Source organism: Hoplias malabaricus, chromosome X2, assembly GCF_029633855.1.
Source record: "Hoplias malabaricus isolate fHopMal1 chromosome X2, fHopMal1.hap1, whole genome shotgun sequence".
Taxonomy (NCBI): domain Eukaryota; kingdom Metazoa; phylum Chordata; class Actinopteri; order Characiformes; family Erythrinidae; genus Hoplias; species Hoplias malabaricus.
In genome coordinates this window covers 2,359,360-2,372,549 of record NC_089819.1, presented here as the reverse complement: position 1 = coordinate 2,372,549, position 13,190 = coordinate 2,359,360, and the positions used below count along the sequence as shown (strand labels likewise).

Genomic DNA, 13,190 nt, shown 5'->3' with positions numbered 1-13,190 from the left:
AAGACCACAGAGTAATGTTGAATTGTGGAAAAAAGGGGGATATGTCCCCTTTAAATTAAATAAAAGTTTTTTCATTCTTATTCTGCCGTAATTAAATTTTATGTGGATATGCTCAAGAAATTAATCAATATTTTATATATTTTACAATAATATTGATAACAATAATTAAATTTTTAGGAGGCTGCACCTTCTATCTCAATTTAAGGCTTAATGGAACAGAAGTGCTCTCGTTTTTTAGAATGTGAGACAGCGTTTTCTAAGGTGGCACTAGTTATTTGCTCCATGTCATTTTTGATCTGAACAGACGATTATAGTGAGATATATTCTTTTATTAATTTAATATTCTGACATACAAATAATTATAAACAATTAAAACAGGTTCAATGATAAACATTTATTATTAATTTAATGCTTAATACAGAAAAACTAAACATAACTAAAAATATATTAACTGATTGGGTTCATAAAGTGTGAGAGAGAGAGAGAGAGAGAGAGAACGAAATTACAAGATCAATTCAATGAATCAAAACACCCATGATAAGAGATTTACTCTCATAGTAGTCAGTAGATATCTCTTTCCTCCACCATTATAACACCCCAATTTGGATCTTGAAAAACAGCTGTAAAAATGATCATGTAACATATTCAGTCCAAAAAAAAAGAGAAAAAGGAAAAAAAAATACTTAAAACTTGAGACTGAAGTATGTATGACAGTGTCTTCATTTCACTAAATATGATTTAACTAATCTAAACCAATTTAAACCCCCAAATCAAATTTAAATGATACCGAATAGCAAACCAGATGCTCTTTTCTTTTTCTTCTTTTGGCTGCTCCCATCAGGGGTTGCCACAGCAGATCAACTGCAATCTGCACCGTCGATCTGGCACAGCCAAATGCCCCTCCTGACGCAACCCTCCCTATTTATCTGCGCTTTGGGACCGGCACTACAGTGCAATGCATTCCAAAACCGATACTCTTTTAAAAGATATATTTTTAAAAACAAAACACAATACTTGTACAAAACTAAGAACACAACATACCAAGAGGGAATTTAACATATAACAGATACATCAAGTCAAAAAGGTTTTAGAACAGAAATGGCATCTTCAGCTTGGACGATCAATTCTCTTTTACCTTAATTTGTGACATATCCCCAACAAACCTACTGTAACAGAACTTCCTGGGTGTGGAAAAAAAGCCAAACCAAACAAAAATATGTATAAAACAATAAAGAAGTATGAGGAGCAAGGCACATTTTTTAAGTATACCAAAAACAAAACTACAACAGAACACACCATGAAATAAAATACCCAATCACTGTGCTCTATATTAAATAAGTAATGTAAATCAAAGCCAGACTGAGCTGACATTTTGAAGGGCAGAGGCTCTCTTTTCTACTCTGTACAAACTATGATTTACATAATGACCTTCCCTACATATAGTCTCTGGAAAGTCATTCCAGGAGCAGAGATGAATTGCCACATTTTCCATCAACAAACAGTGTAACTATTATATTCATCTTATATGCAACTGAGCTTGATATATACATCCTAACAGTAACTTCAAACTTACTCTTCTTTCTTTATGCTTAAACCCATCAGCCTCAGAGTTAAGTTAAAAGAACGGTAGCATTTCGTATGATGTACCCTTGAACAAGTCTGATGAAATACAATTCTTTAACTAGCATCTCTTATCACCTTAACAGCACAACTTGGTATGCCCCTTAGTTTATTGTTGTTTCTATGGGGAAAAAGGAAAAGCATGTCACTGTAACTTTAAACTTTGAGAATATACTACTGACTTGGACACCAGCTTTGTTCACTACAGCATTTAATTAGGTTTAAAATACTTAAAATAACTACATATAAAAGGGCTAATTTGCCTTTGTGAGAAACACTTAATAAACAAGGTAGACTGATTGATATGCTAGAACATGAGAAAATCAGGCACAAAAATGGAAAGTCTGAAAGTCTTTTTAAGATGATCAAAACCTTGTTTAAAGCAGAAATGTGCTTCAACCTGTATTCCAGGTCTGGCAATCTTCATCCACAGCACTCTTACCTTAACTGCAAGAAAAAAAGAGTCACACATATTAAACCTGATTCATAAAATAAAAGTTTGTTATTTTATTATTGTTATTTTTGGATTTATTATTTAAAAAATAAAAATAAAAACAGGAAAGTATCTGTTTAAACTAATTAATTTTTTATAAGCCTTGACAATATGAGAGAAATGCTGGCCTCAAAACCTAATGAATTAAAGGAAAATCTGGACGGAAAGTGGTCTGTGAATTCTGGTTCTGTAAATCTAATGCCCTGCCTTTAGGGAAACTAGATTTAGCTTATTAACCATGTTAAAGTTTACAGTGAAGCCTGAAATAATTCATACCACTGGCCAATTTTGACTTAAAGTTACTTTTACTTTTTCAACCAGCAATTTTTTTGGGACCGGAAATGGCCCAGAAGATAATAAGAGGATGTACACAAGGCATCATTGTGGAAAAAAATTATTTCTCAGCTTTTATTTACATTTGAACAAAAAGTGCCATTTTTTCCACCATGATACCTCTTGCACATCATCTTATTATCTTCTTGGAGACACCTGTGTCATTTCTGGTAAAAATAAATAAATAAAAAAAATAATAAATAATAAATAAATAAATAAATAAATAAATAAATAAGATTTGCCAGGGGTATGAATAATATCGGGCTTCACTGTATATTATTTCACAGTGTTGTTACAGTTTACAAGCAATGAAATAATCTTTAAGACTTGTTTTCAGTGTTCACCGATACGCAAACTGTGTTTATGTCAGATAACTCTGCAGCATTAACTCTAGAACTTGTGGATATGAAGATACAAAAGTAATTCATTATAAAGATTCACAAATTAGAGGAAGATTTACCGTGGATTTAGGAGGAATGTTGGGTTTCTGAGCTAGGGCTGGTTTCTTCATTAAAGCAGGTTTGGAGGGTTTGGGGGAGGAAGGTGCAGTGGGTGAAGGGGCACTCAGTCCGTTGTCCATAGCTAGCTGTTCCAGAGGAACGCCTGCTATCTCATAGTGCTTTTTTCGCAGCTCTCCTAAACGTAGGCGCTCATTTTCGAGCATGCTCTCCAACTCCAAGACCTTGACCTGAGGGAAAGATGATGATTTTATTAACAGTGCTTAGATACAGATCTTTGCTTGGTTTTAGCTTATGTCAAAAATGTACATTTATGTACCTGGGACTCCATCTCCTCTCTCTTAAGCTTGATTAGAGACAGGCCAGAAAAGTCCATAGTGTCTTTATGTAAAAGCATGAATGAGAAAATACATATTCAGCAGAATAAATGAATATTAACTTGTAACATTTTTATCTTGCAATTTTTAAAATAACATTTAGAATTAACTTAGACTGGGCTGAAAAGTGTACAGATTATTCTACATGTCATAGTTTATTTGAAGATAAATTACCTTTATCCTCAATCTGATCCTGGCCTGTTTTAGTAGAGGCTACCACATTTGCAGCCATCTCATTCACATAACGAGAGGCGTGCTGAAGATTGGACAACTTTTTACTGCCACGGTCTGCCTTCACCTGCAAAGAGAAGAGTTTCCATCTGCATCAATCACACCATTTGCATTTCAATAACAAAAAATCATCACATCCAACTGTATAAACTGATAAAACATTTAGAACTGTGACCCAAGTGAAATGTTGTAATCTGTCCCATTTAGCACTGAGATGCCTGTTGGGCATAGTGGGGGGAACTTAAAGTCAAATACTGTGCACCCCTCTCTTTAGCCAAGAGAAATTTACAGTAAGGCTTTATAACTTCAGGTGGATGGATGGAATACAGAAAAAAAATGTGAGAGATAGAAGACATTGTTAATTTCAAACCTTGGATGCAGCAACAAGCTGTGCAGTGCTTGCAGCAATCTCATGAGAACAGACAATCAGCTCTTCGTACTTTCCCATGTGTAACACAACTTTATCAGCAGAGTCACTGAGTGAGGGAGGAGAGGAAGAAGAGTGAGAGACAGAGTGAAGGAGTGTGAGAATTGCCATGCCTTTTCATGTGTGAACAAAATGGAAAAAATGCATTTCTCAATATTAGTTTTTTTGATTTATGTAATACAAAATATAGATGTATGTGTTTTGCTAGGAATACATACACCATTTCTGTTGCCCCCCAGCCCACTGCCTTGGCAGCAGAGATCAGCCCTTCAGTCCAGCGAGAGTTTCGCGCATAAAACTCCTTCACTGTTGCTGCTCCCTTGGCACAACAGAAAATCAAAACTTTTAAAATTAAATTTGAATCACTAATTCACATTATATATAATGCATATTTACATAGGTAATAATCAGAAACCAATTACTTTTAGATAGAAATTTTATATTTTCTAAATATTACATGTAATTCTTAGACATACAGTGTAGAGCAATAATTAATCTAACGACCAAAATGCTGGCTTCATTCTCAAATTTTGGTCTATGATTTTTTTGTTTATTCTCACAGTCTATTTTAAATATTAGAAGCAAATGAAGAGAGAAATATGGACACTGTTAAGGGCATGATGACAATAAAAGTTTAAAGTGTAAAGTCCCACATTATTTATTACTTGAACAATTTTAGCCATTAAAGCATAATTTTGTTTTATCCTCAAACTTTTTTTCCCTACTAGTTAAGTGAGCCCAAAGGGTGAAAATAAATAAATAATATTGGCTTGAGGTGTAGGGGTTCGGAGGAGCTAAGTGCTTAAAATGAGCATGCTGGGACCACAAGGGGGCAGTCCAAATCAATAGAAACAGAAACAAGAGCAAATTGTTCAGCTGTTCTTAAATGTCATAATTCATAATGTTCTATAATACATAATGTTGATCTATTTGCCTTTCTTATGGCTGTATCATGCCCAGTTTGCTAATATTTCTGTTTTGGGTAGTCTATTCAGTCAGACTGATTCCTTGTGTTCAAAGATATTACTTAAATAAATAAATAAATAAATAAACAAACACTCTTTTTTTTGGTACCCTTCAGACTTAACTAACTAGTTGGAAACTACAAGAAAAACTTACAAGAAATATTTTTCAACTGTTTTTGGTGTTTTATAACAGGCCAAGAAAAATATGGGCTATGTTTCTCAAGAACTTTTATTTTAATTTTATTAATCATTTCATTGTGCCCTTCAGGGCTTCCACAGAGAAAAGAAGGAATCACAAGAAGATAAAGGGTAGCTGCAAAAAAATTCTAAAATGATTATTATTTTGAGAACATATGAAGTGAGAAGCAAACATATTGGGTTGGGATAATGGGGTGAAATTATGGCATGTATATCTCAAATACTGAGGATTGTAGCTATTAGAGCATTTGCAAAGGAAAAATAACAGAAATAAACTGCTACTGAGTCATTTCTGGTAATCAGGAACTGTCAAGCCCTTTATACCCGGGTAAATGTTGATTCAATTTTAATATGACTTTAACCACTTGCATTTACGCTTGGTAGTAAAATGTATCCCTGATAGTTGAACTGAAATCTCATTTGTATCTAGCACAAATTGTGGAAATCACCAGCCACTGCTTACCTAAATGCATGATTCATAATACTGATATAGTCCAAAAAGCACACATCTGTGAGTTAAGATTAAAGAAAATGAATGAATGAATGATTGAATTAAGATTACCCTTCCACTTTCTACGATCTCCTTCTGCAATTCTGTGGATGCCACTACCAGGAGACGAATAGCCTGTAAGAAAGAAAAAGTGCATGAGAGTAAGTATAAGGAAGGGTAAGATATGACAAGCAACAGAATGAACCTTTTTACTGAGAGCAGAGAAACATCAATCCTGTTCATTAAAAACATACCCAAAAACATTCAATTTACCTTCATGAGATCTGTGCAGCTATACAGTATTCTAAAAATAAACAATATTGCAGCAATTACCACACAATGAAGGCACATACACCAAAAACTTAAACTTTTAACAGATACTATCAAATATATAAAACAACACAGACCTCTCATTAACTTCAAGCTTGACTCCTTCAGTGTCTCGTCTGGCCTGATTCATCATCTCCTACAGACACAATTTAAAGTGAGTAGTGAAATGACCAAAGTACATACACGTATATACATTTCAATAACATATCCTATAAAATCTTTTCCCCTTGGTGGCCTTATGGCAAGGATGGCATATGACACCGCTTAGATTCCATTTGAGTTTATTTGCTGGTAATGGTTTTACTATTATATCAGCCAAGAAATACACATAGCCATTAAGAATGTGATAAAAAAAAAAAGTTTGTCTTTACAACCTGACATCTTCTCTGAAACAGCAGAGTTAGCTATAAAATCTTCAAGGTCATGCTAGACTTACATCAATCCTCCTCACAGCTTCCTCTATAGCAGCAGAGGTGGCAGCCATCTCTTTATCAACCATGTCTCCAAGCTCCTCCTTTCCAACATCCATTCCTTTAGGTCTGAGATCCTGATATCAGAAGGGAGAAACAAAAGAAATGATTATAATGAAAATGAACTAGTTGAGAGCTTGCTTTTCACATATAATTTGTAATTATTTACAACCATAATTATGTTATAATAATAATAATGTTATAATTAGTTTATAATTAGTGTGTGATCTTATGTTACGTGCCACTTTACAGTTTTCCACCAAAAATCTAGTTGAATAGGCAGATATTTTATATCCACACATTTTTTCTTGATTATGAGTATTTCTAAAGTAATTTTTACATGTGTGCAAACTTTACAAAACCTACGCTCCCAAAACCACTATTACCATCACATGTTCATTTCACTGCTGTGCTACATCTCAATGCATTCTGGGACCTGCAGTTTTTTTTTTTTACCTGTGTCCACCAGCAATTTCCAATCTCGTGAAACACCTAATCTACCAAAACTTATAGCTTGCGCATGCTCTCGAATACGTTCACACTTGGCATTGGACTTTTATGGCATTGGAAAGACTTCATATGTGACTTCCATCAAAAACTTAACACAACTTGCCTCCATCGTCCACAACTCTTGCCAACTGATCTTCCACTTCTCTAGATTCTCTCAATGAAGCCACTGGCCTTGTTTTGCCTGTGATGCTGCTGTTGCCACCGTGCCTCCTCTTCCTGCTCACTAGTCATCAATTGTCTTCTCTCTGGTGATGTGGCCTTACTAAAAGCTTTCCAAGAATCATCTGACCCAGGGCCTTCTCTTCCAGATTGCACTTGGCCGATCACATCCCTTAGCTCTAATAAGATCCTGGCTACCTGCACTGCCACTTGCAGATTTCACTTCCTTCCTGCTTTAGTGACTGGCGCTGCTGCTTTTATCACTGCATGGTAACATTAAATTCCTCAACTAAACTTGAGTGGTAGCTCCAGTACCCCTCTCCCATACCATGCCACACTACTTAAAGCAGTGTTTCCCCAAAGTTAACCATACCATGCCACGCTATACCCCATTATAGGGAGGGGGGAAGAAAAAAAAAATCACTACAGTGATTGTGCTTAACAGTCATTGTTAAACATATTTACTCCTAATTGCTTCCCTGCACAAAAAATGAGTTATAAAAAGCTTCCTGAGAGAAATGAAAGAGAAAAACCTGCACATTGATACATTTAATCCCTTTATGTCTTCAGTGACTGGTATGAGCTTGTTTTGAGATATGCCTCTCATATTTTTATTGTTTTCCCTTAGAGAGTTGTGGCTTGAGAAAACTCGTCATATGCTGCATGTTTAGCTCTCACATACTTGTCAATATTTTGCTAGCAGTCCTCAAATGTGCGTAACTCATTTGCTCCCTACTTTGGGAATCACTGACCCCTAGCCTCTCTACTTCTGTAATTGAAACATCATAAACTGTCAATGACCATCTAATACGAGAGAGTAGGCCACACTGCAGACACCAATATTTCAACTTCTCTGGTAAGCATGATCTATAAAATGCGATTAATAGCCTTCACCAATTCAGCATAACTTGTTCGGTATCATTTAGTGATACACTATACCAGCTACCTAAACTATTCCCTGGTCTCTCAAGCACCTTAGGGATCTATCAAAAATTTCTCCTTCCATCAAAAGGATGTCCTGCATCAATTTTCCTTTGACAATAAACATACTTCTGGACTTGCTCTGATTTTAACTTACAGTCTAACCAACCTTATCATTTAACTTCCCCAGTAACCGCCGTGTGCAAGTCACAGTAGTTGTTATGGTTGTCATGTTGTCTGTGTATGCCTTAATTGGTGGGAACCGAGAACCACCATGTACCCTCCCTCTCCTATGACCCACTTAGAGGCCCTAATTAAATATAACATGTAATTCAAAGATTGTGCCAACCAATAAATACCAGAATCAGGCTGAGTAGATATCAAAAATTTATTTCTATTTTTTCTCTAAAAAGTCACTGCCCATCCCAATTTAAAGTTATACTAACATTAGTTGAAGGGATGTATTTAAAGCTTATAATTTAAATATTTTCTATACATGTTTTGGTGCTAATATGGCCCTGGTGCAAATTTCCTTATTTTCTCACTACATTTATTTTGATAAACTGGATGATACAGTGATTGATGTGGTATAATTTCAACTGTGTTTGCCAAATGAGAGTGTGGAATAACAGAACGTTTGTGTCTCACCATCTGAAAAAAAATCTGAATGAAAGCCCTTTTTGCAGTACCCAAGCCTCTCATTAAAACCTAGACTAAACTTTGTGAAGAGCATGTTATGTGGATGGAGAAGTGTTCAAGAGTAAGTATAATTTAGTTGGGTGAGATGGGAAAAGACTTAGTGTGACCCAAAAATAATGCTTCAATTAAACACAGGAATTCACACAAAAACCTGCAGCGTCACTATGATTAGTTATTGTAGAGGACAGTAAAAATGAAACTGAACTGGTTCTTACCATAAAAAATGTGTTGAACTTGTTCTTAAACATAGTACTCTGGATTGAAAGTATTGAATAATGTCCCTTTCTGGAGCAATTCTTAATATTCCTAGTGGAATATTTTAGGCTAACCATGCATCAGTAAGTATGAGTGAGTTACAAGCCTGTTCCATTGAAGTGTTTCCCAAAGAAGAATGACAATGAATCGATTCATAAAGAAAGAAGAATCTAAATAAAGTTCTGCAGAGGTTAATGAAATTTTGACTGCCACTCCAATCCCAATTAAACCTTTATTTAACTTAATAATGAACCAAATAATAAAATAAAATAAAAATACCCACTCAAATTAAAAGTTGTTCACTGACCAAATTGATTGATTGATTTGCTTTATTTGATGCTTTTGAGTTTGATGCCTGAAACACTCCAGAAACGTTGGAACAGAAGTAGTTTTACCACTGAACTGCATCACCTTTCCTTTAGATTACAGTTTTTAATTGTTTAGGAACTGAGGTTACAAATAATTGCAATTTTGCAAGTGGAAATTTTACACAGTCCGAAGATTTCAGTTGCTCAAAATTCCATGGTTGCCTTTGTCAAAGGCATCATAAGAAACAGATCTGGATCACGTCTGTGAAGAACATGCACTCTGTCTATGGAGCCATTGTGTTGTAGCTTGTGCAGAACGAGGACTAGCACAGTTTTGCTGAAATAACTATGGACCTTTTAGAAAAGAGGTGACTTGACACTGACTATGTCTCTCTAAACTCCCAATATATACCTCTGCAATAAAGCTCCTTTCATATATATGCAAGTCACTTATGCCAGGGGCATTGTTACATTCCCATATCATGTCAGATGTTAGTATCGGTTACTTTCACTAATAACATCCTGAATAGTCCCTTTCATCTTTGGCACTGAGAATGTGACATATGTTTTATCAGAAAAGGAAGGTGAAATATGGAAGGTGAATATTTGATTAACTCTTGTACCATCTGAGATGAACTTTGTCCCAGAAAACAGCATTTCTGCATGGTATAGATGTATATATTTTTTTGTTTGTTTTTGTTTTTTGATCAATCAAATTGATCAGTTAAGGCACTTAATTATTTTCTCTGTACTATTTTCAGTTAAATAAATGTTCAAGAAAAATAATAAACTATATGATATATCATTATGTAAATCATATCTAAAAATAAAATATTCTTGACATTTTGTAGAATAGTAATAATACATTACTGATCTAACTGAATGAAATGTCCAATTTCATGCTAGTCTCTGGTTGACTTAATTAGCCGTAGGCCTCAATGATAAAAAAAAAAGATATGCAAACGTGCATAAAAAGGTGCTTGAAATAAAATCTATTTTTATTATTACTATATTTTTTTTATTTAATTTTATTGCATGGTCATTGGTTCACTGACATTTCCTTATCATGTTCTGATCCATTGTTCCTCACCTGTGCAATACGCAGAATCTTTTGTACCATTACACGAATTGAGGCAGGGTCTGCCCCCTTTAGTGATGCTTTAGACTTCAGTTCCTGCAGGAACTTCAAACTCTGAGTGGCACAGCCCCTGCAGTTCTCTGTCAATCCTGCACACATCATACAAGATATCAAAACCATCTCTACTTAAACCCATTAGAACTCCAGTGACAAAGGCTGCACAGCACAAGACATTGACCAATGTACATTATGTGTTTGTGTGTCTGTTTGTGTAAGTGTCTTTGAGACTTCATTAGGCTGTTAAAGGCTACTCATATTTTTGGTATATGACAGCTAGGTCTTAAATCTTACGGTCAGCGTGGTCAGTAGGTGCCATGTGCGCTGTTGCACTCCCATTGATGATAGTGTCAGCAGTAAGATGAGAAAATTGAGTCAGCGCCCTTAAGAGAGCTCCAGCATCTGGATCAGGCATAGGAAGAAGCAAGCATTATACTTACAAACAGTCAGACAAAACAAAATTTAAAGTAGGGGAGAATAAGTCAATTATTTTGTTTTTCCTAAATTGAATAACATTTCTATAGAAAAGAAAGCTAAACTGAAACTAATGCACTACATATTTTAAATGAGAAATTTCTCTCACAGACCAACATAGCACAATATTCAGTAGTTTAAAAAAAAAAAACAACTATTGAAAAATCAATTGTAATGGAACAAAACAGTTTTCTGAGTCAGTCTGGAGAAATATCCATCAATCTGATAACTGCATATATGTTTGTTCCCTGCCCATCCCTAGCTGTGCAATGGCGAAATTCCTACCATTATTCTACAAAAGTAAGTGCATTACTGAAAAATAGGGGCATAAAGAATAAAAGTCAAACACTACTCACCTCCCATATTCTTCAAATATTGAGCATGGCCACTCTGTACTTTATCAATGGACCCCAGTGTGGCTTCTGCACGGCTTACCAGATAATCTAGAAAAATTGAAGATAGAGCAAAATTACAATTAATTTAATTAATACCCAGCCAAAAAGCCTCTTACGTACAAGTTATCCACTTTTCAGGAGATATTTTAGAATATATTAAATACATAATAACCCAGTTGCAAATAGAAGGGGGAAATTCTGTTAATATAAGTGTAAAACAGGAGTTTCCGAGCTTGGAGTTTAAAATAAATAAATAAATAAATAAATAAATAAATAAATAAAATAAAGTCTTAAACAAACAGCACATACATTTACCAATTAACATTAAGAAAAAATGTTTTGTTATAATAGGTAGAGATAGGGTTAGAGTTTTTACACTGAACTATTCAGGTTAAAAAAAAAAAAAAAAAAAAAAAAAAAAAAAAAATTATGGTAGACAAAATTCCCCTTCTTGTAACGGGTCTCTCCTGAATTAAAAATCAAATCTATTGCACCACAATATTTCCAAACCATTGACGTAGAGCATCCTGAGCCAAATCCTACAGCATCCTACAGCTCTCTCACATTCTGTGTCATAATTGTGTCATGACAGTGGTGATATTCTCATGCCTGCATCGGACTAAAATGCTCTTTAAATGTCCTCACTTCACTTTTTAAACTTTTTTTAAAAATTTGTATGGGAGACAATTCAGGCTCACACCAAGACCAGTTGGCTTGTATTTCATCCACTCCCAAATATAACAACATAGATGTTGATGATATGCAAAAATCTGTTACCAGCACAAATTCAAGCCTTGGGTGTACACAAGTCTCACTGCTAACCTTCATGCCCAGACAAAATGAGTGTAAGTGCATATCAAATTCGCTTGGGTTTAATGCATTAAAAAATTTTTTTTCAATCATTTGTTTAATTACATATTAATATATTCACTTAAAAAAAACCCTTTTCCAGTCTTAAGTTATTGTCAGCTTAAGTATCTCACGCCACAGCTTCCGAAACATTTTACAGCATTGTTTTATATTATATACTTGTACTCCTTTTTTAATAAAATAAAAAACATATATGAAGGATTGTTTTTTTATATTACTAATAACCACTAGCTTTAAATTATTACCCTCTATAAGCTGAATTTATGTAGAGCTGTGGATTCTTGGTGCATTAATACAACAAAAACAACTCAAATTTTCTGATTCATTCATTCATTATCTGTAACCACTTATCCAGGTGGGTCCAGAGCCGACCTGGAATCATTGGGCGCAAGGCGGCAATACACCCTGGAGGGGGCGCCAGTCCTTCACAGGGCGACATTCACTCACACTCACATCTATGGACACTTTTGAGTTGCCAATCCACTTAGCAACTTGTTTTTGGACCATGGGAGGAAAAACTGGACTGGTTGTTCTCTCAGCCACTTTGAAAATGAAAGTTTTTAATTAGTAAATTACATCTTCATAATGTCTATTGCCTTGCGCCCAATGATTCTGGGTAGGTTCTGGACCCACCACGACCCTGAACTGGATAAGTGGTTAAACACAGTTAATGAATGAATACTGTCTATTCTATAAATAAATATATTCAAGTGAGTATGTAAAAAGTAGCTTCCATTCTTGCACAATTTCTTAATGCAAGTAAGTGAGTAGGATTATGAGGGAGTAAGTTACAAGCCAGTTCTATAAGGTGTTTCACATATAAAAAGATAATCAGCATATTTCAAGATCAAACAAGAACAATATGAATAGCTCAGCGCAACTAATACAACAAGTGTTTTCTCCAAATTCACCACAAAATACCACTTCTGCATTCCCAGAATTAATGCATCATATTTGCCCGAGGCAACACCTGATTTTAAAATGTATGGTTTGATGAAGGATTGTCTTCATGGAATATAATAATTCTGAAATGGCAGTAGTCATGAAAAGTGACATTTTGTGGTGAATTTAA

At 34.8% G+C, this 13,190-nt stretch overlaps 1 protein-coding gene across 1 annotated transcript in view; it reads right to left on the bottom strand.

The window, feature by feature from the left end:
• Window positions 1–326: 326 nt before the first annotated feature.
• LOC136677029 (huntingtin-interacting protein 1-related protein-like) overlaps window positions 327–13,190 on the bottom strand; it is a 47,752-nt gene continuing 34,888 nt past the window's right edge. The window contains exons 20-32 of the mRNA XM_066654380.1: window positions 11,210–11,296; window positions 10,674–10,781; window positions 10,335–10,471; window positions 6,359–6,469; window positions 6,000–6,058; window positions 5,866–5,896; window positions 5,665–5,727; window positions 4,158–4,258; window positions 3,883–3,988; window positions 3,456–3,579; window positions 3,224–3,285; window positions 2,907–3,134; window positions 327–2,067 (exon numbers count right to left, since the gene is read on the bottom strand). Of these exons, the coding sequence (XP_066510477.1) occupies window positions 2,059–2,067; window positions 2,907–3,134; window positions 3,224–3,285; window positions 3,456–3,579; window positions 3,883–3,988; window positions 4,158–4,258; window positions 5,665–5,727; window positions 5,866–5,896; window positions 6,000–6,058; window positions 6,359–6,469; window positions 10,335–10,471; window positions 10,674–10,781; window positions 11,210–11,296 (1,226 nt within the window). The 3' untranslated portion in view covers window positions 327–2,058. The remainder of the gene's footprint in view (window positions 2,068–2,906; window positions 3,135–3,223; window positions 3,286–3,455; window positions 3,580–3,882; window positions 3,989–4,157; window positions 4,259–5,664; window positions 5,728–5,865; window positions 5,897–5,999; window positions 6,059–6,358; window positions 6,470–10,334; window positions 10,472–10,673; window positions 10,782–11,209; window positions 11,297–13,190) is intronic.